We start from the raw sequence: 25,940 nt of genomic DNA, 5'->3' as shown, positions 1-25,940 counted from the left end.
TCAGAGCGCGTGGCGGTACCGCGGTATATTCCGCGCCGCAACTGTTACGCAAACCGAAACTGCGAAAGCGCATCATCATCATCATTGAAAGGAACAACGTTAGCAACATCTGAGACCAAATTAAGCCACAGAGGCTAAGCGAAGAACCATCCCACTGAGCAGCCTATTTAAAAAAAAATAAAAAAGGCCGAGTTTCTGGATGTTTTCAATGTTGGCCCGCCCTGTTCTGGTGCGCTAGCTATCAGCGAAGTCAAAGCTAGCGCGAGCCCAATGCTCTGTGCATTCCTGACTCGCGTGTGGGCTCGTGCAGTGTGGGCACCGTTACGGGCTCCATGCGCGCGCTTGTAGCTTTGGCTGCGCTCGCACCGAAGCTGAAACGAAGTATAGTTCAGTTGCACGAAACTCTGGGTGTAGTGCTGGTAAAGCCTCACCGTCCTTTTCGGAGCACGAAGCACTGCGCGACTCGCGCGACTGCGGTGTCTGCTCCGCGGGTGTCGCTTCTCTGCAGCGCGTCGGTGCATGCCAAGGAGCGCACTCAACGGGTTAACTCGCCGTGATCCGATCGTGACTTCGCCAGCACATCGAAAATGAATCGGAATTTTTGAAGCGAATATCAGATACCGCAATATTTGAAGCTGCTGCCCGAAAGACAACTCAAATCTGAACTAAAACATTCCACAACAGTGAGGGTCGTTAGATGCTGCTGCAGATACCTTAAAAGAAGTGCAGGCTGATAAAACTTGGTATCCTGTACCATTAAAACTCAGTGTGGCATATTTAATTGTATTTTTTTATCTGACGAGCGGATAAACTTTATTTTAAAAAAATGATTTTTTGCGTGTTTACTTTGTTGGATTTTATATATCCGGTCTTAAAAAGGCGACAGGCGCTGTGTTCGAACAATAGAGATGGGCTTTATATAGCAGTGCAGCATTATTTAATTTTCAAGTAATATGCCAACATATGCCGGACCCTGCTCCAAAAGGGCCACTACCTGCTCCAAAACAACATTTTGCCTGCTACAAGGCCTGCTCCAAAAGGTTAAATGGCACTTCCATCACTGAATGCCCCATGGCGCTGTAGGTATCTGAATAAATAAATAAATAAATAGAATGCATAGGAAAACTGCCAAAGATTTTTTTAAAGTTTTTTATTCCGAAATTTTCGTTAAACGGACAGTTGCTCAAGTGAGAGTTTCCTGTATTACTGATAGTTTTGCACTACTATTTGGTGGGAAAAATAGGGCATGCAGAGCTGATTTGCAACTGTGTGTCGCAGACAACCTGAGCATCGACTTCCAGTACACCTTCAACCTGTCCTCGGAGGACTACTACCGCAACATCAACTTCATGAATGTGCCGATCAAGGTGGGCAACGACGTGGAGTTCACCATCTCGTGCTCGGGCAGGGCCTACGTGAACATCTCGATTGGCTCGGGTGAGTGCTTCCTCAGGCTTGAGGCTGCTTGGGACGGACACTTATTCCACAAGGCCAACTTCATCAGATTCATGGAATAGTGGCACAAGTGAAGGAATAACTGGGAGGTTTAGTGCTTGAGCCAAAACCAAAAGTATCTACTCCAATGGAAGAGTGAAATACAGTATAACCTTGTTGATGCGTTCCCGGTATTTTACGTTTTCCAGGCTTTTAAATTGAAAACCGCTGGTCCCACGTAGGAACATCTGTATTAATTCCCGGCTTATTGTGTTTGCGTTCCCGGTTCTTGCATTCAAAGACTACCGACGCGCGCCACATAAGTGGCTTCGCGAGCGCCGTGTCTTAGCATGCTGTTATGCGACACCGTCTACACTGCGGAGTCGCTAACACTGTTAAGGAGAGCAGCACAGAGGAGCGTCAACGTACCGCCAGCAGTATGCAGCAGTAGCTTCCACTGTGGTAGGGCAAAACAAAACTACTTACTCGCATAATAAACACACTTTTTTCCCCAAAAATTGACACATATTTGCGAGGGGGCGTTCATTGCACGGGGTAAAATTTTTGCATTTACACACTTCGTGCAAATGTCATATTAGGTGCCAATATGACACGGCAACGTACTGTGGCACAACTCCAGTGATGGAGGCGCACCCACAGCTGGTGGGGGCGCGCCACAATAACCATGGTTTATAAATGACAATTAAACCTTTTTAGGGTGCTTTTGGGGTGCCTTTTGCCAAAGGAAAAGCGTTCTACGAAGCTCACTTAGCACGAATAGTAACACGACCTTTCTTAGGCGATATATATTCCTAGTATCCAGCGGGCACGCTCAGGTATATCCGCGACTACGCGTATAAGGACTCGTACGAAGTCCAACCGCCGACCCCCGAAGCCCGCTCGCACGGATCAAGTTTCGTTCACGGAGAGGCTACCAGACACTCCCAGCCTACAGTGCAGCGTGCACCTCGCTGTGCCATTCTGTTAAGGATTAAATAAACACAATTACCCCGAGTATGTGGAATTAGGCCTAACCACTTTTACGATTTCGCTGTCCGAAATCGGACCACAGACGACGGCTTGTTTGTTGACATCAATGCATCCGATAGGCGAAGAATGTCCGGGGCTCGGCAATTCCTCGACCCAAGCTTCGTCAAGTGTACACGGCACTCGGTTTCACGGTTGATCACTTCCATAACTACCGCAACGACATACTTTCGGACTTTATGAGAGCCACGAGAGCAGCCTAGCTTGGCTTGACTTCGCCTGACCGCTTGGCGGAAAAAAAAAAACTGGCTTGGTGGCTTGCTAAATTGAACGCAATTCAAACCTCGTGGATCCGAAAATTGGAGGTGCGTTGATTATGGGAGGGAAAAAAAAAGTCAAAATATTGATGCCCATTGTGGGGGTGCATTTATTATGCGAGTGCGTTGAATATGCGAGTAAATACGGTAGTTAAAATTCAGCGATCATATTTTTTAGATAATTTATTTCATATGCATTTTTCAGCGTTTTGAGACATAATTTTTAAGTATATTTCATTTCTTACAATACTACAGAAAGGACTCACTCATCAAACGAAAATCCAAGATGTCAGTCTTACGCATTTTTCGGATTGCAATATCCCAGATGAGTGTGCGTGCCTCGTGGAAAAAGAAAATGTTCCTTGGGCAGAATGACTTTGAAGGAAATAGCAGTGAGCACGATGAAACAAAAGCTTCCGTTTCTTTGCTGCCTTCACGCTTGCGTGTCCGCACAACACCGCTGCCGCCTCATTCGCTGTTATGCACTGTCCGAAACCGTTTGGTGTTTTTTTTTTCCCCCTCCCGTGGGATCGACAAGTTTGCTGAAGTAACACTCCTCCTTTCGCTTTGCACGCTTGCTTGCCCGGGACCCGCTGCCTTACTGCTTAGCGCCAGACGTGACCTTGGGGCTTCTGATATTTCTAGAACCACCGTTTATCTCCGTCTATTTCACAGCCTGGGGTGCTGGCACGCACTTTCACACTGAGCACCACAGTTGCATCAGTTGATGGTTTCAATTATGGTTTGTGGGCTGTTTCTCGGCTCCTCCAGTTTTGTCTTGCATGAGTTGGCTTCTGCTGGTGACCATGGCGTCGCAGAGAAGAAAGGTGCTTAGTTTCCAGAAACTGGACGTTTTCCGAGTGGTTGAGCGTCGCAGTCCCAGTCGAAAGAGAACGGACATCGCGAGTGACCTTGGGATCAAACCGTCAACTTTTAACAGCATTGTTGTGAAACGAAAAACATTGGGACGCAAGCTTCTGCGTTACACTTGGGCTCCGAGCAAGCTTAGATGGTGAGGCACGCTGAGTTGGAACATGCTTTGCTAGGACGCTTAAACAAGCCCGGGCATCTCGTGTCAACATCGACGGAAGGATCCTCAAGAAAAGGCGCAAAATATTGCGGAACTTTTGAATGTTACGGACCTTGCGTGTTGCAATGGGTGGATCGACTGCTCCAAGAAGTGCCACGGAATTTGTTTCACAGTAAGTGGTAAAGCGGCCAGCGTTGACCTAGTTTGTGTTGAAGAAAAGTTGGCTGCCTTCAATCATTGCCAAATACTCCCCCAAGGACATTTTTAACGCCGATGAGGCTGGCCATTTTCTTAACGTGCAGCCTTCAAAGTCACTGAGCCTCAAGGGTGAAGCTTGTCACTCGGGGAAAAGTAGCAAGTAGTGACTTACCATACTCCTGTGCCGCAACCAAGACGGATTAGAGAAGATGAAACCGTAGGTCATCGGGAAGTTCCGCAGCCCGCGATGCTTACAAAACATCCATGGCAAATCCCCGTCACTACCGGCACAACACGCAGGCGTAAATGACCTGCATTCTTTTCGAAAGCTTCCTGCAGTACTAGGACTCGCAAATGGGGCTGCGAAACAGAAAGGCCCTGCTGCTCATCGACAACTGCCTTGCCCAGCCAAAGGACCTGTCGGTCCTCGGAAATGTCAGGGTGCGTTAACCTCCTACAATCACGACAAACCACGCTCAGCTGCTCGATGCAGGAATAGTAAAAAATGTGAAACACTTCTATAGGAAGTGGATTGTTCGGTGATTGTTCGCTATGGTAAAACGAGGCAACACTCCGACCAAGCTCACCACCCTGGATGTGATGCACTTTCTTGCAACAGCGTGGTACACTGTCCCGATTGCCACTGTCTAGCATTGCTTCTGCAAATGTAGGTTCGAACGCGCGAGGCCAGGCAGAGTGCTAGCTGAGAGCAACAGCAGCGAAGATTCTGAAGATGCCAAAGACGCGCAAGAAACGTAAAATGCGATGAAGAAAGTGGGAGGGAGCCTTCTCACCTATGCTTTTCGGTTGACGAGAACGTCGTCGCCTCTGAACCGCATGTCAGATATCGTCAACACCGCTGCCGATGATGCTGAAAGTGATGAGAATGGACACAGTCACCGGTCACGCAACACCTACATTTGCAGACGCGATCATGGCGTTGGATACCTTGCGCAGATACGGGAGTGTTCACGAGTGCGCGGACAGTGAGAAAGGGTTGCGGTAGCTCAAAAAGGAACTCTTGGTGTCAAGCAGTTGCTCGAAGCTCCTGGCAGAGATTACAAGCTTTTTATAAACCTATTTTAGTTCACACACCAACGAAAGTTTGCGTGCAATTAAATTGTGTTATGACAATTGCTTTCTGCATCATCTGTAGCCCCCCAAGGGCCTTCTTGATTTTTGATGTTTTACCGCATTATACGTCTTTTCCCCACGGTCCCCTGAGAGATGTATCAACCAGGTTCTATTGTAAGTGCATCTCTACCAACATCTCAGTTGGTGATGCCAGTGCGTGGCGTGGTAAATGTAGAAAGGAGGGCGATGGTAGTTTGGAGCACCAACATTCCAGTTGCTTTTGAAGGGCAAGCACCTGGTCCCATGCGCGCTTGTCGATCCAAACTGTTTGAAGCATAAGTCGTACGTGAACAATAAATGGTGCCAAGTAACCAAAGGGGTCGAAGATTTGCGAGAAAACCTGAAGGACGGCGGGTCTTGTCGTCCACAGAGTCTTTCCAGACGTCGCTGCAGCCGCCCCCGGCTCGTACGGCACAACATTGTGCCTCTTTTGGTGCCACGCCGCACCGTCTCCCATCTCTACGACGAGGGGCCTTTTTGCAGGACTGTTGCTGGCACTTGTTCTGGTTGAACCCAGACGCGGGTATCATCTTGGAGAGGAGGGAGGTTCCTGACATGGTGTCTTTTGTAGTGGGCGTCTCTCCTGGGCCGCTTCATGTGCACCAGGCTGGATGGCTGCATCAGTCGGTCTTTCTTGGGTTGAATTCTTTGGGATTGGGTGTTTCTTCGTAATCGACGTGTGTGAGGTGTGGTTTTTTCATCTTGTGCAGCAGGCCTTTGACTTCATACGCTCTCCATTTGATTGCGGAAAGATAGAGCTTCTGGTCAGATGCGAGACATTGTATGTTGTCACAAAGTTTGCAAGGTCTTGGGGCTAAAAGGGTGGGCCGTTGTTCGATCAAAGAGTCCTTGGGATGTTGGGCCTCGCAGAAATGTTCTTCCTCACCTCTATCACTTCTCGAGCTGTGGTGCTTCTGAGAGTAATCACTTCTGGGTAATGCGAGTAATAATCAACTACCAGAAGAAATGTCTAACCTCCCGGGTGAAACAAGTTGGTGTCAACTTAGGGGCAGTTGGGAGCGGTGTGCTTTCAGGATTGGCCCGGTAAGAAGTGCGCTGCTCACGTGTCGAGATGAGGGATTCCATTTCAGAATACTTGGCACTGCGTGCAGGTTTGCTGTATTACTTTTCTTTTTCTCCCCCCATGGTTGGGCGTTCGTGCCGCTGTTTCTCTCGTCCTTGCTTTTCCTTGCGCTCAACTTTGTCTTCCAGCCTTGATCTTTTTCTTTCATTTTTTTTTTTTTTGGTAGGTTCTTTTGTTTCTAGGTTTTGCTGTCTCGTTTTGTCAGTGTTGCTTGTTGATAATTTCGTTGAGGTTGTTTTGTTCTCCTCGGGGCGAGTGTCGAGTCAATTGGTGCAATTGTTGGAAAAGCTTCATTTGCACAATGCACAGTCTGTGCAATGAAAGTGCAGTGAAAATTTGTTACCTCGCTTATCTCAAAACTCCGCTTGTCTCGAATTTTTTTTTTTATAGTTTTTATGATTTAGACGAGGGTTTACTCTACTTGAACAAACACATGTTAAAACTACCGTATAAACTGGAATATAGGTCGAATCAGAATGTAGGTCGACCCCCTAATTTACAACTTGCAAAAAGTGAAAAAAACGTTTTTATGGCAAGATAATGCAGTGATGTGATTGCTGCGCCGATGGTGCTAAACTGCGCCAAGGGGCTAACCCTGCTACATCCTGCTACATTTCGCCAAAATATGGGTAATCTGCGCCAAGCTTGCGCCAAAGGACCAGTTTTGGTCGCCTTTCAAAACTGACACTAAACTGAGTACCGTAACTGAGTATGCGTGAGCTAGGTGGCGCAGGCGGCCACCCGACACAAAGTACTCTGCATCAATCGTGACATTGTAACCCTGGAGCCGCGGAAAAGAAGGGACGTAGGACAGGCAAAAAAATCCAATCTCAGTATTGAACCAGCTTGCCTGCACGCTTGCTTTAGTTACATCAATCGCCCATCCGGTCTTGCATGGTTTTTCCCGCCGTCTCTTCTTTCGCGCTCTCGTCGTCTCGCATTTTTTTTTTTTTACAACGATAGATGCGGGCGTGTACGGACGCTCCGACGCTAACATGCTGGGTACCAGCCATGCCGTCACACTGAAACGAAATTACGTTTTTGCGCGGCGGGAGTTACTTTTTTGAGCCGAAGCACTCGCTTCTGCAAGCAACGGCCGTGAGAAAACTATATTTGGTCCTGCCTGCCAGTCCGCACGTCGCTACAGATATGGAGCTTCCTAAACTGAAACATAAGGACCGCCGCATGTTCATCAACATTCCTGTTCTTGTTTAAAACATACACTACTACAAAAAATCCCTCATTAGTTCGAAGACTGCTGTGTCTAAGTATTGATTACCTAGGTTTCTCTCGGCGGTCTTTCTTTCGAGAGGGACCCCGGTACATGAAAAATCTGTCACGCAAGAAAGTTGGTGAAGAGAAGTGAGCTAAAGCAAAGAAGGCAATGTCTGCACGCTGAACCCGCACAGCGCGCTTGTTTGTCTCGAGTTCAGTCGTTGCACAAAGCGCTCCAAGAATGTTTTGACCCTGACTCGCGATATCCTGCATCGATGCGCTCAGGTTCTTTATTTATTTTTTTTATGTTTAGCTTGTACCTCGCCTGCCGGCCTTGCAAGTACGCGCCGCTGAACTATTTTTTGTCGCATGCTGGGCAGTTACATTTCACATACATTTTTGGAGACCAGTTGGCGACGGAGCGGAGTGGCATGGTTTCGGTTTCGATCGAACAGCCGTCTCTGCTCGCACGACGAAGCATGTGCAGCTGCAAGCCTGCCGAAGTTGCCCTGACGTGCATGCGAACATCATTGCACGACTGAGGCACCAGCCGGGACGCTTGCAATCTACTGTTTTACGTTTACTTTTGACGAAAGTCTGGCACGTCGGGAATCAGTAAAACGGTGGGAAGCGGTTTTTCAAAATTTTTTGGCAACGCCTAAAGCACTGTACACTTGTGGGGTGTCTCAATGTTTCTTTGCAGACATTAAAAGTGGACATTCATTACTAGCCTAAGCCAAAGCGAAGCTTGCAGCAGCTTTGCAGAAAGTTTTGAAAAGCAAAAAGTGTACTCACTAGTCGTACAGCACCTTTTTCTTTTGTGCAATTTCGCATTGCACTGCAGTAGCTATGTGTTTCATCAGTCGGGGACTGCTTCCATTTATTATATTATATCACTAGTCAACCTAATGCTGGGATCTTTAGTACTAAGCTGGTAATTTTCAAATAAATTTGAATTTGTGAAGTTAGGTTCTTATCTATCTGTTGTGGGTACATATATAGGTATCATTTAAGTGAAGCATTGCAAAATCTGTCATGTCATTGACATTTCAATTACATCTTGAAAGACTCCTAGGTGGTCGAACTTGACTCTAATTCGTTGATTGCAGCGAGCAAAGTGCCCTTCGTTTGTCCAGCATGTAAAACAAACATTTTTATTTTTCTAAGAATATCTACTCTGAAAGCCATTTTTGGTGCTCCGAAACACTGTTTTGGCTGCTCCAAAAGCCACTTTTGCTGCTCCAAAACACTGTTTTGGTTGCTTCGAAAGGTGCTCCAAAACGGCTTAGGCCAATCACATCACTGAGAATGCAACCTTACCTAACGAAATTGGCCAAGTATACGGAAGGACGAGGAAACACGGCACATTTATTTAATTGCTTCGCACGCGAGCGTTACTACTCAGATTCTTCAGAACCTTCGTCCGACGATGAGTTCACTAACGCATTTCAAAGGGGCGATGCCGTCCCTTTGAATTGCACCCTCAAGAGCCCGGAGGCACGAGCGACCTCGACGGCTTTCGCACGGATTTACTCTAACGTCACAGGTAGCGATTTGGTGCACAGATATCGAATGAAATTCACCACCTTTGTTTCCGATTCGGGGTACACCGCAGTCCTTCCACGAAAAAGCAACCGCATCTCCATGTGGTGAACGATGTTGATTGGGGCGAAGCTCTGGTGGTGCTTGTCTGCATAGACGCTGAGCCGCAGCATGCCGAGCCTTTCGTTCGTTTTCTTTCATGTCGCGCTGCGGTCAAATGCTCAAATGCGTATATAACCACGTTCCATACCACACATTCTCTTTCTGACATGGATGAAAACGAACGAAAGGTTCGGCATGCTGCGGCTCACCGTCTACGCAGACAAGCACCACCAGAGCTTCGGCCCAATCAACATCATCCACCACGTGGAGATGCGGTTGCTTTTTTTTTTGCCCTACACGAGCACATGAGCACATGCTCATGAGCACGTGAGCGCGTGAGCTCACGAGCAGGAGCACGTGCATCCGACGGCGGACATGGCTAGCCCCTAAGGAGCTTCGCCCCTAATAAAGTTTTCTTCGCCTTGCTGTACGCCGCCAGTTTTTGTCTTTGGCCTCGCCAGTAGTGTATGCTTTTCTCCGATCCACCAAACTCTCGCTGCGCTGCAAGATTCCCGTTGATCTCTGCATAGGCGATTGCCTCCTTCTTGAAGGCTACCGTGAACAGTCTTCTACTTCCGCTCATTATCACTTTGGGAGCGGCAGCGGTAGGTGTAACAAACCAAGGAGCACAAGCGAAAGTGAATAGTGACCATCGTGACAAGTGGACGAGTGCTAGGCGATTGCAAAGAAAAACAAGATGGCGGCTTCAGCCACCCAGTGTTGCGAGATTATTTTTGTTTTTCCACTAATGACCGTTATATAAGACGAGGGTCAACTTTTTCAGGTCCATTTTCAAAAATAAATTCGACCTATATTCCACATTATACGGTAACAAAAGCTGGTTTATTGGTTTATCTTGCGGACCACCGGGCTGGTGGCATTGATCGCACGACAGGTTTCTTTTCTGCCAAACTTCTTGGTGCCTTGGCTCGGCCACGCGAGGTACTGCGCTGGGGAGTTGGCGTTGCTTGCAACAGGTCTTTAGTAAAAGGGGAAATGGTAGGCGGCCAACCGCCGTCACACGCAGACGGCGACACGGAGCCCATGCTGCTGGACAGCCGGCGGTGTGACAACATCAAGCTGCCCTTCTACGACGAGAAGCACAACTTCGGCTCGCAGAACACAACCTTCTTCGTGTACGTCTTCAACTTCACCACACCCTTCGTGCTGCAGATCTCCTTCTCCCAGCACCGGGCCCTCGACCTGCTCCAGTTCTTCATCACGTTTTCAAGGTGCGTCCACACTTTTCCTCGAGCCCAGAGCTGGGTCCCAACCGATGCATTGCCCAAATGCCGCAGCACAAAATTTACTTGGTAGGCTCGCTTCCACTGTGGAAGGTGGCGGCAGCCGGGCAACTTTGCCGCCACCTTCCACAGTGGCAGCCGGACAACCCTGCCCATAGGCCGCCGGCACTTACCATGCCGGCGGCCTATGGGCATGAAAAGATGTGACACTTGGCTATCTTATCACATTTGAGCCAAGCATTTTTTGAGTCTGTCAATTTGCAACTTGAAGCTGTCTCCTAGAGTGTGGAAGCAGGATTGTTTCAGTGCCGAGCCCGGGCAGGTTAATGCAGTGCCCCTTTCAGTTCACTGTCAAGAGTGCCCAGTACAATTTTGGGAAGGCACAAGGAAAAAGTGACACATGAGGTGCTTCCACAGTGGTGGAAGAAACTGCATTAGCGCAGCGTCAGTGGCGTTGTCTAGTAAGGAGCTAGAATTTTTGAAACTGACAATGAAAATACGTAGTTGCGAGTCAACGCTGTGTCGTGTAGGGTTTGTCGCTTCCCTTGGTACCGTTATCTTTAACCACTACCAACTGGCCCAGCTCTCAACCTTATAACATTTATGGATTTCTTTCACTCCGGGAAGGGGGCCGTAGGTGTGTGCCTAGCAGAACGGGAGCACTGTGCACTCTGTGCAAGGTGCGTGCATTAGATAGCACACTTATATTGGGAATAAAGCTCACTTGTGTTTTGGTGCTGACGGTGGACGGTTGCTTCTTTGTGCGCACAGCTGGCTTCGGGGAGTTGCAACAGTCAAAAATGCACTTGGTCTGCTGCCACTCAACAACATTTTGTCGTAGTCAAAGCCAGTTTTTTCTTGCAACTTTTTGTTCCGATGACCGTAAAACAATCTGGTCCCAACCATTGGCGTTATATTCTGGCAAAGTCTGCACCTTGGCCAATGCCTAGTTTATTTCTGCGCTACGAAGAACAAGCATTTTATTACGCACCTCCATTTTTCTGAAATGGTGCCCTGTTGTCCTCCCATCAGCTGTTTCCTCTCGCTCCTGATCATTGCGGCCATCCTCTGGAAGATCAAGCAGAAGTACGACCTTTACAGAAGGCGACAGGTAAGCTCTGCTTTCTTCCACATCTTGCTTATGCAGTCAAACCCGACTGTAACAAACTCAGCTATATTTATTTATTTATTTAAAATACCCTCAGCGTCACAGTGGCATTGCTAAGGTGCATATTAAACAGGCTAGAAATTGGAGGAGTGCAATAATTAGCGCATGGAACCCATTTGCGAGTGACGTGCATGCGCTACACGCTGCATAAAGATCATTGGATGGCCCCGGTTGGGCTCAACGTCTCCCCGATGGCCCGAGCCAAGAGGGTGCGTCGTATGTGAGTGGCGTCTGTCTGCTTTCCTTAAAATGGCAATAAGCCCCGCCACTTTCCAACCAGCCAAACGTCTTTGCCATCTCGTCTGGAAGCCTGCCAAGCAGAATGGTGACCCAGTTATAACGAAGTCACCGCCATTTCTAAATATATTCCCTCCAGCCGTATTTCGCTGTAAATGGGATTCGACCAAAACGTTTTGATTTTTTCAGCAGGCTACATGCCATGGTTACACAGCATATAGTCTCTTCCAATGTTTGCAAACATGAACCAGTGGCTCTGTCATTGCAAGCCCGTTAAGTTTGCTTACCGTATTTACTCGCAGAATGAACACACTTTTTTTTCCCGAAAAATCGATGCAAAGTTGGGGGGGGGGGGGGGGGGGGGGGCGTTCATTACGCGAAGTAACATTTTTGCGTCCGTATTTACTCGCATGATGAACGGACCTTTTCTCCTGAAAAATCGAAGCAACTTCTTATCTATTTGCGCGCGGCGCCCGACCCCGTAACCAAACTAAGCTGTGCAAAAAAAAAAAAAAAAAAAAAACTGTTTTTTTTTTAGTTTTTTAAGATTTTTTTTTTGCCGCCTTTTGCAAGCTGTTTTATTTGCTTAGGCGTTGCTTAGGCGAGGGCTGAGGGCTCTCCGCTTATCTTTCTTATCTCTTTGCGCGCGACGCACGACCCCCGGTAACCAAACTGCGCTGTGCAAAAAAAAAAAAGAAAAAAAAGCTTTTCTTTTTTTTTCTTTTTTTTTCAGTTCCGTGGGTCGTTTTTTTCTCTTTTTTTTTTTGCCGCCTTCCGCAAGCAATTTTACCAGTGGCTCTGTCATTGCAAGCCCATTAAGTTTGCTTACCGTATTTACTCGCAGAATGAACACACTTTTTTTTCCCGAAAAATCGATGCAAAGTTGGGTGGGGGGGGGGGGGCTTCTCCGCTCCTCTTTCTACTTGAGCCTCCCTACTCTTTCTTACCTCCTTGCGCGCAATTCCCCTCCCCCCCGTAACCAAACTGCGCTGTGCAAAAAAAAAAAAAAAACAAGAAAAGAAAAAAAGAAAAAGCTCCCCTTTGTTTTTGTTTTCTCTTAATTCGGTGTTTTTTTTTTCTTTTTGCCGCCTTTCGCAAGCTGTTTTGTTCGTTCGCTTAGAGCGCTTCTCCGCTTCTCTTTCTTACCTCCTTGCACGCGGAGGCGCGCGAACCCAAAGTCCAGGCTGCGCTGTGCAAAAAAAAAAAAAAAAAAAAAAACTCTCCATGTTTTTAGAGCGCAGCTCTTAGCAGCTCTTAGGGGCCCGTTCCCGGCATGAGCGGCGTCGGGGTCGGCGTCGCCGTAACCAAGGTCACCCCAAGGTCACGTGACCTCCTCCCCCTCGAGGTCACGTGACCACTCCCCAGGGTCACGTGACCCCCGCCGAGGTCACATGACCTCCCCGATGACGTCATCGTCACTGATGACGTCACCGGCATTTGCATCGTCATCATCATGGATGACGTCATCAGTAACGTCACTGATGACATCACCGGCATCGTCACGTGACCCCCCCTCCAGGTCACTTCACCCCCCAGTACCCTTCCCTCCTCCTCCTCAAGAGCTGCGCTCTAATTCGGTGTTACAGGGAGTTGTGAACGGCTTTCACTTTTTTTTTTTCTTGCTTCCGTTGGATCTTTGCAAATTTTTTTAACACCTTTTGCAAGGCGTTCTGTTCGCCCACGCTGCCCATGCATTCGCGACCTCGCTGACCAGGATAGAAAAGTGCCTGCGCGTGTGGGGGGAGGGGGTCAAAATTTTGACATCCCAGTTGGGGGTGCGTTTATTACCCAAGTGAAAAAAAAGTCAAAATTTTGAGAGCCGACTTGGGGGGTGCGTTCATTACGCGAGTGCGTTCATTGTGCGAGTAAATATGGTATGTCACCAGTGCTAGAAAGCATAAATGCTACATGCACAACAAAGTTGGAGATTCAGCGAGGGCCTTCGGCTGTACAGTTTAATGTCCCAGAGGAGACAAGTTTGTTTACAAGAATGTTAGAAAAATTTGAAAAGATTTCATGCCTCTTGGTTCTTTTGGCATTCACCTGGAAAATTTATGGTTAAATGTTTCATTGAGGTTTCATGCTGCAGTGTTAAGGTGGGCTTTGCTCATTCTTTTTATGAACCAGAAGTTCAGTGGCATGTCAAAGACTGGAGCAAAGCCTGATGACGTTATAAGTGCTGTTCTCTTTTTGGAAAGTTCAAGTGCCACAATAAAGCCACGCTTCACTTCATTACAATAGAAGTTACAAGTGCACATTGAAACACTCGTTGTAACACGCGTGAAAGCTCGCTTCTTCCAAGAGCTGCGGGAGAGCGTATGTAAAACGAGGAGCCTCGTACGTGCATGATGTGTTCGCACTACCTTGGCGCAACCGGACAGCATGTCGCAAATACGGTAGGATATGCGCTTTCATAAATCCGCAAAAAGTTTAAGAAAGTGAAAAAAACTATGATTGGTGGAAGCTAAACGATCTTTAATGCTCCGGGTGGTAATAGATGAAGCAACTTGTCCCCTTTCTGTGTTATATGTTCGGCCATGAGCACGTGTGGCAGTCTATGCAAGTGTTGGACGCGGGCCGCTTACTGCAAATGTGTTTCTGCGAACATTAATTCTTTACAAAGACAGAGAGGCGATTTCTCCATTCTCAGGAACGTTTGAAAGATTGGTTTTACCCCCCTTTTCGATTGGTTCTGTAACGCAATAGGAAAGCGTGTATACCGTGTTTGCACGATTGTAACGCGCCCCTGATACACAGGTATTTTAGCGCTCAAATATTCGGAAAATAACTTTATGCCGATTGTACCGTGCAGGTACAAAGAGGAAGGCTGAATAGTGTTTGCACAATTCTAACGCGCCCCCAATTCTAATGCGCAGGCAAGGCCGAACACATACCTCGTAGAACGGATTTTTATGAAATGCACGCCGATACAAAAATGAATACCGTGCGGTAGTCGCCGTTGTCGGAGTCCGACAATGGTTCTTCACTGTCCACAAAGGTAATCCTTGCTTTCGTCTAAAGCGTTTAGCTGCCGCGCATCTTGTGCTTGTATGAGTGGGTGACCGTCGACTCTGGGAAGGTCATCTTCCAAACAACTTTGCAAGCTTGTAGGGTCGCTGGGATTGCGAGGCCGCGCAGTGTTGCTTCGTTGTCACCTTTTTCCGCCAGCGTGATGGCCTTTCGGTGACACAGATTGTGATCCCGCACTTAATTGACCTAATACCGAAAATTGTTGCACATGCACACTAACAAATAATTGCACACAAGACCGAGAGAGGGCACACAGTGCATCAGCAGCTTCGGCACTTCGGCTACACTACAGGCCACTGTAGCCACACTGCACAGGTGGCTTGAGGTGGTGGCAAGGGCAGCCGCCGCCGCAATTATTTTGCGCACCTGGCCCTAGAAATTTTGTCATAATGGCCATTTATGTCTCCTGGGGCAGTCTAGCTTATTCGTTAGACAGATGGATAATTTGTAAAATAAAATTTGGTTGGCGGGCATGCAAAACATGCGCAAGAAATGTGCCGGGAGGCGTTGGAGAAAGGCAATTTATAGAGCATTGGTTTACAAATAGGGGTGCTGAAAACCTTGGCATCCTTGAAGTTCTCAACCTTCGGTAAAGCCGAGCAATACAACTTTTTATTAATGGTGGCTGTCCCAGGAAGTTAAATAGATTTGTTTCTTGACCGAGTAGTGTTGATTCTTCTTTGTTTCAGAGTTTCAAAGTTGGGTAATCAGTTTTCTTGATTTAGCCACTGTCTAGTGTTGGTGGATGGTGTCCCACGTCTGCAGATTGACAAGGGGTCTCCATCAGTGGTTGAGAACCACTGGTGCAGAGAAACTGTCAAAAGCTTTGTAGTTATTTATTTATTTATGCTTTTGTACTCACAGACCCAAACAGGAAGGTACTGTGGGATTAATGAAAATTGTAGGGAATCGCGTATCACCGCCGATTCACCATTTCCCGCGTGGTCCCTCAACAACACAAGTCCAGCCGGGTTCTTTCACAGGAGCAAGACTCCGCTCCCCTTTTATTGGTGCACAAAGCGCAACTCTCAAAAACACTCAATCTAAACTACGAAGACACACGACATCACACTAATATTCGCACTTGCCCGTAAAGTCAGAGTTAAACACAAAGAGGGACCCAGGCCTCGTGTCCCGCGATTACCCAAGATCCGGTCGCACACACTTGCCTGTTTTCGGTGCCGTCCGGAGTCCTAAGAGGCTTTTGCCTCCCGGTCCCCCGAGTATATCGATCGATGAGCGAGGAGGTTTTTCCTCGCCCGGACTGGGGCGCTTGCAGCGCCATCCAGTGGCTAGGAGAGAAAGCGGCCCGTCAGGAGCCGAATTCGAGACACAAATCGACCCCGCGGCGACACGACCATGTGATCGTGTCTGAGGCGAGGTAACTGCATAGCTGCCTCGCGGCCAAGATGGCAGAGTGGTTTGATGGGCGCCCTCATGAATGCACGGTGTGCCATAAAATGCATGGCAGGAAACAGCTGGTTGCGGAGCAATGATGAAAAGCATAGCGACTTGAATATGCTTGGCTGGGAAATATAAGAAACTGCAAACAAGAAGCAGCTGTGTATAGGGTTCATTAAAACTGGGTGTTTCTATGTACAGTTAGCTTTAGTGTAGGGTTTCATTTTTCTCCAAATTCGAGGGCGTTTTGGGAGTTTTTTGTTCCCGCAGATTGGGCATTTTTTGGGACCAAAAATGGCCGTTTAACCGGGTCTAGAAGATGGGCACAGGTTTCTCCGAAATCAGAGGAACCCTTTAAAAATAGTTCCCAAAAAGAAGCCTCGTGGACTGTGGGCGGTGTTCCGGATTAAATGGTAGTTTGCTTTCCACGATGCTTTTTGCTGATGGAGGGCTTCAATTTGGGGTCTTTTTCACGCATTGGATAAAACTGGGGGTTGGGGGTTGATTGGTATGTGCCGAAAACAGGGCAGTTTAAAGGGCAACTCCGCTCAATTGCAAAAAATTTAGGCTTACATGTGATTCCATTTCACAAAGCACTACTAAACAGCTCTACGTCTTTGGATTCGCGAAATGTGAAATATTATTTGTGTAATCCTAATTTAAACATCAGCTGATACCGAAACCGAAACTTTGGTTGCGTCAGGCAACATTGGTCTCGTGTCGTCAGAGTCATGGCCATGTCACGTCGAACCACGTGGTCTTGTGACGTTCGGGGGGGCGAGAGACAGGACACGCGACGCGGGCAGGTCGCTTCGCATGGCGTGGACGGTGATGGCCCGGGGGAGATGGGGAAGGGGAGAAGCCGAAAGAAGAGAGGGGGAGCGAAGAAACAGACCGATAAGTGCGCAGGGCAGCGCAAACTAGCGCATCCGCGTTACAATGATCACGTGGACGCCGCTCAGCCAACACCGGGAGGAGAAACTCATGACGTCATCGTTCAATTTCGCTCTGAGAAGTAAAAACAAACAAAACGTGAGAATGACGTAGCCATGCCTCTGACGTAGTGGCTCAACGTTGGCCGCTCCAACTCCGTCGCATTGACTTCGCTGACGATTGCGCCTCATGTTGCACGTTGGAGTTGGCAGATTTCTGTGACTTGGCTCACTTGAAGGTTTGCTGGCCAGTTTATTAAATATATAGACGGAATTAGATCGTAATATTTGACATGGGGTCTTCCTATACGATACTGAAGAGGGCTACATAGTTTTTTAAATATCAAAAATGAAGCAGAGTTGCCCTTTAAGACCACGCTCCACAGAGCAGTTGTGCCTCACCTCGAGATGAGTTGCGGTGGGGCCCGAGAAAAGCCCGGGCGGCGTGTGAAACACTTGTATTCTTCCGGTTGCAGCAACTCTTTGTCGAAATGGAACAAATGGCGAGTCGTCCTTTCGCTGGGGTCACGCTCGAGTTGGACGGCGAGCTGGATGGCTGGAGCAAGCAGCTTCAGGACGGTGTGAAGCAGGTGAGTCCACCTCCAGTTTTCGAGTTTCTCTGAGCCTGGAAACAATTAAATCTCTACAAGTAAGTTGTACATAGTGGAACGTAATTCCTCGAAAGTTGATTTGTCAATAAAGATACCCAGAGAAGACAACAAATTTACGAGTCTCGGGATTCGTTGTGCTAACATTTCATTTCCCACACTTAACCGACATGTCGGTACGTGCCAGTATTCAGGATTACAAATTTCCTATGTTACAACATGCCGTTGCGGGTTGGACGATTCCATCAACAACAAAATGTCATGCCAAAGTTCTGTTTCAAGTCTCGTCGATGACCTCTAATTGTAGAGGTTATAAATACCAACTACCCTAGATTATAGATTTTGGAAAGGTTTTTTTCACCTTCTCTTTCACTTGCAGAAAACCTTTTAAAGATATATATCCTACGGTAGTTGGTACTTATAACCTCTACAATTATAGGCTATTGACAAGCAGAACATTCGTATGACTTCGGTATTTATATGTATCACTCTTTTTTTAATTGGGTGCACTTTCTCCGAGGACCTTAAATGGGAATAAAATACTGATGTGTATAGCAATATTTTAGCCGATGTTGGAAGTATATAACCGAGCAGACAAATCATTCCTACTGGACAATTTTTTATTTAAATATGGAACGTGATAGTCCCAGGACATGCTATGACAACTCCAAGTGTCTCAGGTGTTAAGCGACATGATTAGCTGCCACCAGCTCGCCTGCGCATTCCGTCTTTTCACTAGTTGTGCAATAAACAATACCCTTGAAAGCTCCCTATAGTCTGTTGCGAGTCATTTGCAGTGATGTAATTCACGAATACTGTTGAGACCGGTTATAACAAAGTTGGTTATAAAGAAATAGCGGCCACAGCGAAGCGATCACGATTTTCCATTCCCGCTTGCACTTTTTCAATGCATTTGGGTTTGTTTTTAGCGAAGGAAATTGAGCGGCTCCCGCGGATATACCGAAGAGAAATTTTGTGATCATTTAAAAAATATAATAAAATTCGGGAAGTTTACTAAGTCTCTAACCGCCGCACTTTGGTGCCGCGGCCAAGAAGCCACCCAGAATAGGCTGCAGAAGATGCTGGATAGGCCAGCGGCGGCAGTCTCTGCAACGTCGTCTGCTCCCAGCTCCTTCTTTGGGAAGCGGCTTGCCGCATCGCACACGGAGAAACCATCGAGGCATGTCGATAGGGACATTTGGAGCACTAGCGACAACGTACTGGCAGAGATGACGGAGAGAGCCTATATTTAAGAAAGGGAGCAGTAAGTATGCCTGCATTTGATTCTTGCATGGCCAGTGTGGTGAGGAAACTGGAGAGGCGGACACATTTGCAGAAGGTGAACGTTTTTGAGTTTTGACTCCTTGCAGGCTGCAGCTCGTTTTGCAAACGCTGCCCACAAACCACGTGACCCCGATCGAGTAGTTGTCCCGTCTCTTAAATCTAGGCTCTCTGTACAGATGACAGAAAAGTTGGAGTGCGAACTCGGTGCCGTGCGCGCTTCTTTGTTTGCTTATTGATCCGTGTCAGCGTCTGGTCGGTGAGGTCGCTCTTGCGCGAAAGTCTACTCGCTCAAGCACCGATTCGGCGAATTATTGCCACTCAACGACGGAGAGTCCCGGCGTTGCTGGCACCTCAGTGTGGAAGGTGAAGGCAATCTCCTTGAAACAAAAGTGTGCCATCCTCGACGGAGTGTGTATAAACGTAAAGAATACTGTCCATTGCTGGCGTTCTTTGCGACAGCCATCGCAGCTGTCGACATGGTCCGTATGTAGCAGGATGTTTTTCAGATCGGAGCTTCTCGGCAGTTGGTGAGAAGCGGCTCCGGTCTAGCAGAGGATGCGTGCAGGGAAGCCTCGACCCCTTTCTGCAGGCTCAATAAACATGTGCCCGTGACAACCCGGGTTTTCTTTTCGTGTTATTTGTATGAGTTCAGATATAATGAATAAGCGATTTCCGATTTCCATTGACTTCGTTATAACCAATCTCAACAGTAATTATGTTCTGATTTTAATATTAAAAAGGCCCCAGTGAAACAATTTAAAAATTTAAAATGGCCACTGAACTGCCGACATCTATACTGTGTGTCACTAGTTGTGTGCAGTACAGGCAATGCCATGCGAGGGGAGAAAGGGCAAGCACTAGGAAGGCTGGGGAGGAGGGGAGAAACATTGTCTCCTCTCTAACGTTCCTAGTGCTCTCCCTTTCTTCCATCGCCCTCCTCTTCCGTCCCGCCTTCCTAGTGCTTGCCCTTTCTCTCTTTTCTCAACGTTGCCATCGCCCGCACTGCACAGAACTAGTGACACGGAGAATATTTCCGAGCTAAAACATAAAGATAATCTAAATTTTTTCGTAAACAAATGCATTTTCCAGAAATGCAATGAAATCTAGGGAATATTTCGATAAGCTTTCGAAGAGAAGTGGCATGGGTCGGCTGCACTGTCGTGGCAACTGGTCTGCTGCCACTGCCTTTTGCATGGAAGGGTACAAAGAAGCAAAAAATTGCAATGACTATGACGTAGTCAGTGCAGTTTTGGCTGGGCTTGCGCTGTTGACTGCACGCCAACCCTAGCACACTCTGCCCGCTAGAATCGGCAGTCTACGGTGGCTCATCTGGTGGTTTACTTCCGGGCGAATGGTGATGTTTTGCACATTCTGTTCCTGGTGGAAAGAAGAGTGAATGTGGAGGGGGTGCTGCGCAGGGGCACCCGACGCCCGTGGCCCTGGAGCCGTGTGCGAGCGGCAAGGCGGCGGTGCTGAGTCTGATCGTGCGGCTACCAACGGGAGGCCAGGAGCACACGGCCACGGGACAGTCGGGGCTGGCCATCGCCAGCGCTCTGGTCTCGCTCGGCACGCTCTGCAAGACCATCAAGGAGGACGGCAAGTCGGACTGCTGGAAGCCCAGCTCCCACCCCGGCACCTGCATCTGAAGCCGCCCGTGGCCTTCTTTGTGGCTCACAAGCTCCAACCATTTAAGAAATCCTTCGGATAATGGTGCATTCTCGAGGCGCGTTTGAAACCCTCGCCTGCTAAAGTTGGGAAGCACTACGGCAGATTTGCCGAGTCATGGACAAACGAGGTGTGTCATCGTATTTTAAAGCACAGAGCCCATGGTGGTGGCTTTTGTCCCAAACTTGCAGCTGAAAGACAAGATGCGCATCGTGCGCCGCCGGTGACGCTGCTACGGCCCGTCGCGCACGTTTTTCGGCGATCTCCGTCGTACCGTGTCCGTGGCCACAACTGAAGCCATCTGGCAACATTGGTGACAGCTGGCCCTTTGTGGGGCTGGCTCCATCGAGAACATATCAGCCTGGTGCGAGTGACTTTGGGCCCCTTTAGGCGGATGTCCTGGTGAACTACGAAGGACCTTAATCAGAGATCTATTTATTTGTTTCTTTTGCAGTTTTTCCTACGACCCACAGGTGATTGTTCTTTCCTCGAACGGTGTCGTAGGGTGCCAAAGGAAGTTCGCGAATGTTTTGCACTTGGGGGTGGGGCAGTTGTAAAATGTGTGCGTTCGCCTGATGTACGGCTTCTGGGTAATCCCATTCCCCGTCGCCCAGAGGTGTGCACTGGAGCACCATCTACCGCGTCTGCTTTCTTTCCAATCAGTTCTCGGAGCTGTTCAGATGGTTTTAACGGTGATGGGATCTTTCGTTTAGTGCAAAAACCTTTGCGACAATAAAGCGTCTTGTTATCTTCTTTTATGAAGCATCCAGCACAATTTTAGGGTCCCAAATATGCAACATGATCTCTCTGCAGTGCTCTTAATTCAGGTGCATGCTGGTTTTTTTTGTCTCGCACCTTCATAATGTTGTCTTCCTCATCAACTAGAAACTCGTGTACCAAGTGTGCAGATGTTATTGTACTTACGTTCAAACGAGTAAGATAGTATTAAAAATAGCGCTTTTACTCAAAATGTCTCGGAATATTTTTCTCGCGAATTTTTTCTTTAAAATTCAATTTTTGGTTGTCTGGGCAACGGGATGTACCTGCGACGCCGGTTTGCCACCTTGTTGGGCGCCTTGACACGAGAGCCTCCATGTCATGCAGAGAAACGCAGCATTGTCGGTGCAAGCAATTATTCATCAGCTGATTGCTCTTGGCGCAGAATGTGGATCAGCGACGTGGCAGACTGAATTACGTTAGTGGCTGCTCTCTATTTGCTACGTGCATCGCTAAGGGCACTCCTGCAGTCCAGAGCTCACCATGACCTTGCAGCGGGATCTTGTCTACCTCAGACGATGGGAACTTGATACTGGATGTCCGGCATTTAAGAAACTATGAACAGAAGTGGCGTAAGGGTAGGAGGAACGTATCCAAACAACGCCATGCAGCGCGGAACAGCCCCTCGGTGAGCGGAAGTACCTACACTTTCTCAATGCCATGCCAACTCCCTACACGGGCATTCGTTTCTCCGGCAAGCGGAGAAACGATATTGTGCGAGCTTGACAGTCACGTGACATCTATCTTAAACTTCCAACAAAAAAGTTCCTCGTTACGAGATAATTATCATACGTCACATAGCGTGCTTGTTATGGATGCTGGCAACATAGGTGGTGTGGTGCGCGTGCTCAAGTGCGGCAACCTTCGGGGGAGCTGCCCGAGCCGCCATTGCCCTGTACCATGTTCCAGTGCCCGTACCTTCTGCGGCATACATTTGCCACCATTGAATCTGTTCTTCTCCCCAAGGCTTGGCAAGAACGAATTCGATTTTGCGAAATGTATGCTGCAGAAGGTACAAGCACAGGAGCGTAGTACGGAGCAATGGCGGCTGGTACGGTGCCATATGATGTCACATGCAAGGCATTTACAGGCAGACGCTCGAGAGACGTTTTAACCAGGAGAGGTATTACTTTTCTGGCGAAACTATCGGAGGAACAAAGAAGCACTGCAATCGTCACCGCAGTTCAGCGTTCATCACATCTGCTGTGAATAAGCACGGCGACACACCCAAGCTTTTCTGTTGACCATTCGACACCGTGTGTCGATGCTATTGAGCGACACGTCGAGCGGCTGGAGTTGTAAAAGTCGGCTGCTTTGAGAGGATTGGCATTGTGTCTAGTACCGAACACTTTACAAAGGTCCTCATGGTCAAACTGACCTCAACGAGGAATTCTAAAAAATTTGTCTGCGGTAGTCAATGCCAGAGGAGCGAGGGAAGAAGCCCTAGACCATGACAGGTACGCTATTAATTGTGAAAGTGAAGCTGTGGGACTCGAGCCTTTTGTCCCTTTTGGGGAATTTCTGCGTGCAAGGAACTTGCTGTGTGTGAGGAATGTCCTCTCTGTGCTGGGATGCCACGCTCCTTGTCGGGGACAGGTCGTGGACGCCGTTGTCTTGCTATGCTAACCAAGAAAAGCCAGATGGGCCTTCTGTAAATTGTACACGGTCTTTGAGTTGGAACCAGCCCTGTCTTAACCATGATGAATGAGGTCATTACTTGTGAGTTTCCCGCCGACAAACAGGATAGTGTTTGCACTTAGGAGGTGAAGGTAACGTCGGTAAGCAAAACACATAAAAGTTTATATTTGTCTTGATTTAGCCGGTTTCAAGTTCAACCAATTAACCAGTTAAAAAAATTGTGATTAAAGCATTAATCAATGAATCGGAAGGTTAATCAATCAATCGCCCGCCCCTCGCTTTTCATTCATTACAGTGTTTTATATAGAAAGTTGCCCCTTTGCCGTTCTGGCGTGGCAGAGGCAGTAGTAGCACAGAATTTGATGTGTTAGTGTGGTGAAACTGTGTGCAAATGTGGAAACTAGATGGTGCGAAGCGGCCCTGTGTCGTGCAAGGCAAGCGTGTGAGCGTTCCATGGCTGTCTTACGTGTATGTGCCATGTTCTGCGGTTGCAGCAACTTTCTCGGAGCCTGTTGGTGTGTGGGAACAGAGCATGCTTAAAACGGGTAAATTGAAACGCGACAGCGCCGAGCAGAGCCGTGGCACCAGCTCGCAGCAAGAGAACCAAGCACCCAGAACTACCTCAACCTGTTGCAGCAAAGAAGTCTGCTTTTTTTTTTATTGCTTTTCTGTTGCTCTCCCTTGCGCTCTTTCTCTGGTAAAACCCGGAGCGTTTTCGTTTCATGAAGCGGAGCGCCGCTCTATGTCCGAGTCTGCACATGTGATGTTTTAACCCCACCAGGAGTGACACGGAAGCACTCAAGGAAGAGGTTCGGCTGGATGTCCAATCAATGAGACGAGCGCTGCGTCAGCGTTTGGCTGGCAGGCGGCCTGCCAACTTCCGTCGCTGGCACCGGATATGGTTAGGCGGCAGCAATATGTTTGTGTCACTGGATCGTCCCTCCACAAATTCAGCCACAGGTCCTCGCATCACTTACATGGAGCGTTGTCAAGCCTGGAAAGCTACCATTTAAAGATAACATTCTGTGCTCAATTATCATCGTTTCTCTAAGTAGTTTGGTAAAACTTCATATAAACTGTCAGACATTGGCCCTTCAGGATCCTGAGAAAGTTTCACAAATCCACAGTACCTCAGGCTCGAGCAAAACTGGATTCAGTCGACAACACATGTAGCCATTGAGCTTTGTAGGCACAACCACGCTCGAGATCATGTCTTCAAGGTCATGTACCGCCCGTCGCTGAGGTGCAAGGTCACGCAACAAAGTCATGTAATACCCGTGGCTGGAGTGCAAGCCCACAAAAGTGCCGGTAGCGTAACCTATGTTCGCGTAAGCGCCGATTGCATAAGCTCGTAAGCGTTGGTAGCTGAAGCTGACGTGACCCAACATCCTTGATGTCGTCCTAGACGTCGTTCTTGACGTCGTCCTCGACGTCGTCCCAGACGCCGTTCTTGACATCATCCTAGATGGCATTATCGAAGTTGTCCCAGAGGTCATCGACATCGTCCTTGAGGTCATCCCAGACGACGTTCTTGAGGTTGTCCTAGGCGCCATCCTTGATGTCGTCCTCGATGTGTGACCCGGCATATTACAACCATTTTATCACCGTACCGTTTCCTTTAACAGTTTACATAAAGTTTCACGAAACTACTTCGACATGGCGTTGTCACCATCTCTTGTTAAAGCAGTTTCGTAAGTATCTGTAAGCACAAAATGTGCTCTACAGATAATAGCTTTCCAGGCTTTACAACGCTTTATGTAGATGACGTAAAACGACTGACCGGTGGCCACAATTGCGCGGTGGTCTCAAAGCGTGGATCAGCGATCCAGGGTTTGTGTTAATAAAAATTTCAATGTATGGCTAAACTTCTCATGAAAGACACTCTGAAGTTGCGAGTCTGCATCAGCTGTTTTGGGACATGGCAGATGTCTGATAGAAAGCAGCTGAAAACATTTCTGTGAGGCCGTGGACGTAACGAATTATTGTTGTGACACCTCTGTACCTGACGAAGCTACTTCACCCATCTGTATCGGAAGCTTAGAGGCTACTGGGGCTGCGTTTATCGCTTCCCAGACTTTGCCAGAAGAATGTGGCACGGCGCCAAAAGGTAAGGCAATCTTGGGGTCTCTAAACTCTGCAATCGGAGGCTAAATAGAGAGAGAGAGAGAGAAAGGCTTGCGAAGGACGTTTCTACATATGGTATGGATGCCGGGCAGGGTTCCAGAGCATGCCACCGTCGGTTGATCATAAGTGCCACCGTGGACAAATGCTCTCAAAATGTATCAAACAATAAATTAATATATGCATGTGTTCTAGCATTAGGGAGTTTTGGTAGGTGTCTTCCTCGATAGGCTTGGGACGACCCAAAATGGGGACTAGGAGAACAGAATTGGCCGTCCAAATATTACGGTCAAACTTTATTGAAACCAGATGAGCTTGTGCAGTTTTTTTACGTTGTTTGCACATGCCTCGAAACCACAAAAGTCTAGTATTCCTTGGGCTCGCAGTGATGGAAAGAGTTCAGGTGGTACAACGCTGCGCCTCCTCGAAGAGCTGTGGCAAAGATGAGTATGCAATACTCTCTCCTGCTGACAGGGTGTGCCACCAATGCCGAGGCCGTCCTTTCGTGAGCAATAGCAGGTGGTAGAGTGCGCCGGGCTGCAACGCTGAGCTATTTTCTGCGGTTTTCGCATTGTTTCTAGTTGGTTTCAGCTTCCGGAAGTTTCCGGCTAGGGGAAGGGGTGCTTTGTGCCACGGTGCAATAAGGAATACTCAATGTGAACAAGTAAGCTGTCCTTTTTTGCTACCCCCAAAGAAGTCCGCCTAAACGTATGGCGTGCCGCAATCCTATGCAAAGACCGCTTGCTGCAGCCCACACTTAGTCTGCTAGACATTTTGGTTGTGTTCCAAAAT

General features: G+C 48.0%; 1 protein-coding gene across 1 annotated transcript in view; it reads left to right on the top strand.

The window, feature by feature from the left end:
- Positions 1-21,582, top strand: part of LOC8031121 (attractin-like protein 1) — a 119,579-nt gene extending 97,997 nt beyond the window's left edge. Inside the window, exons 20-24 of the mRNA XM_040210364.3 lie at positions 1,279-1,437; positions 10,047-10,275; positions 11,320-11,398; positions 17,532-17,645; positions 20,366-21,582. Coding sequence (XP_040066298.2) covers positions 1,279-1,437; positions 10,047-10,275; positions 11,320-11,398; positions 17,532-17,645; positions 20,366-20,593 — 809 coding nt within the window. The 3' untranslated portion in view covers positions 20,594-21,582. The remainder of the gene's footprint in view (positions 1-1,278; positions 1,438-10,046; positions 10,276-11,319; positions 11,399-17,531; positions 17,646-20,365) is intronic.
- The last annotated feature ends 4,358 nt before the right edge of the window (positions 21,583-25,940 follow it).

The sequence above is a fragment of the Ixodes scapularis genome, unplaced genomic scaffold (genome assembly GCF_016920785.2).
Source record: "Ixodes scapularis isolate PalLabHiFi unplaced genomic scaffold, ASM1692078v2 PGA_scaffold0__279_contigs__length_252992795, whole genome shotgun sequence".
Lineage (NCBI taxonomy): Eukaryota > Metazoa > Arthropoda > Arachnida > Ixodida > Ixodidae > Ixodes > Ixodes scapularis.
This window is presented reverse-complemented; position numbering and strand designations above follow the sequence as displayed.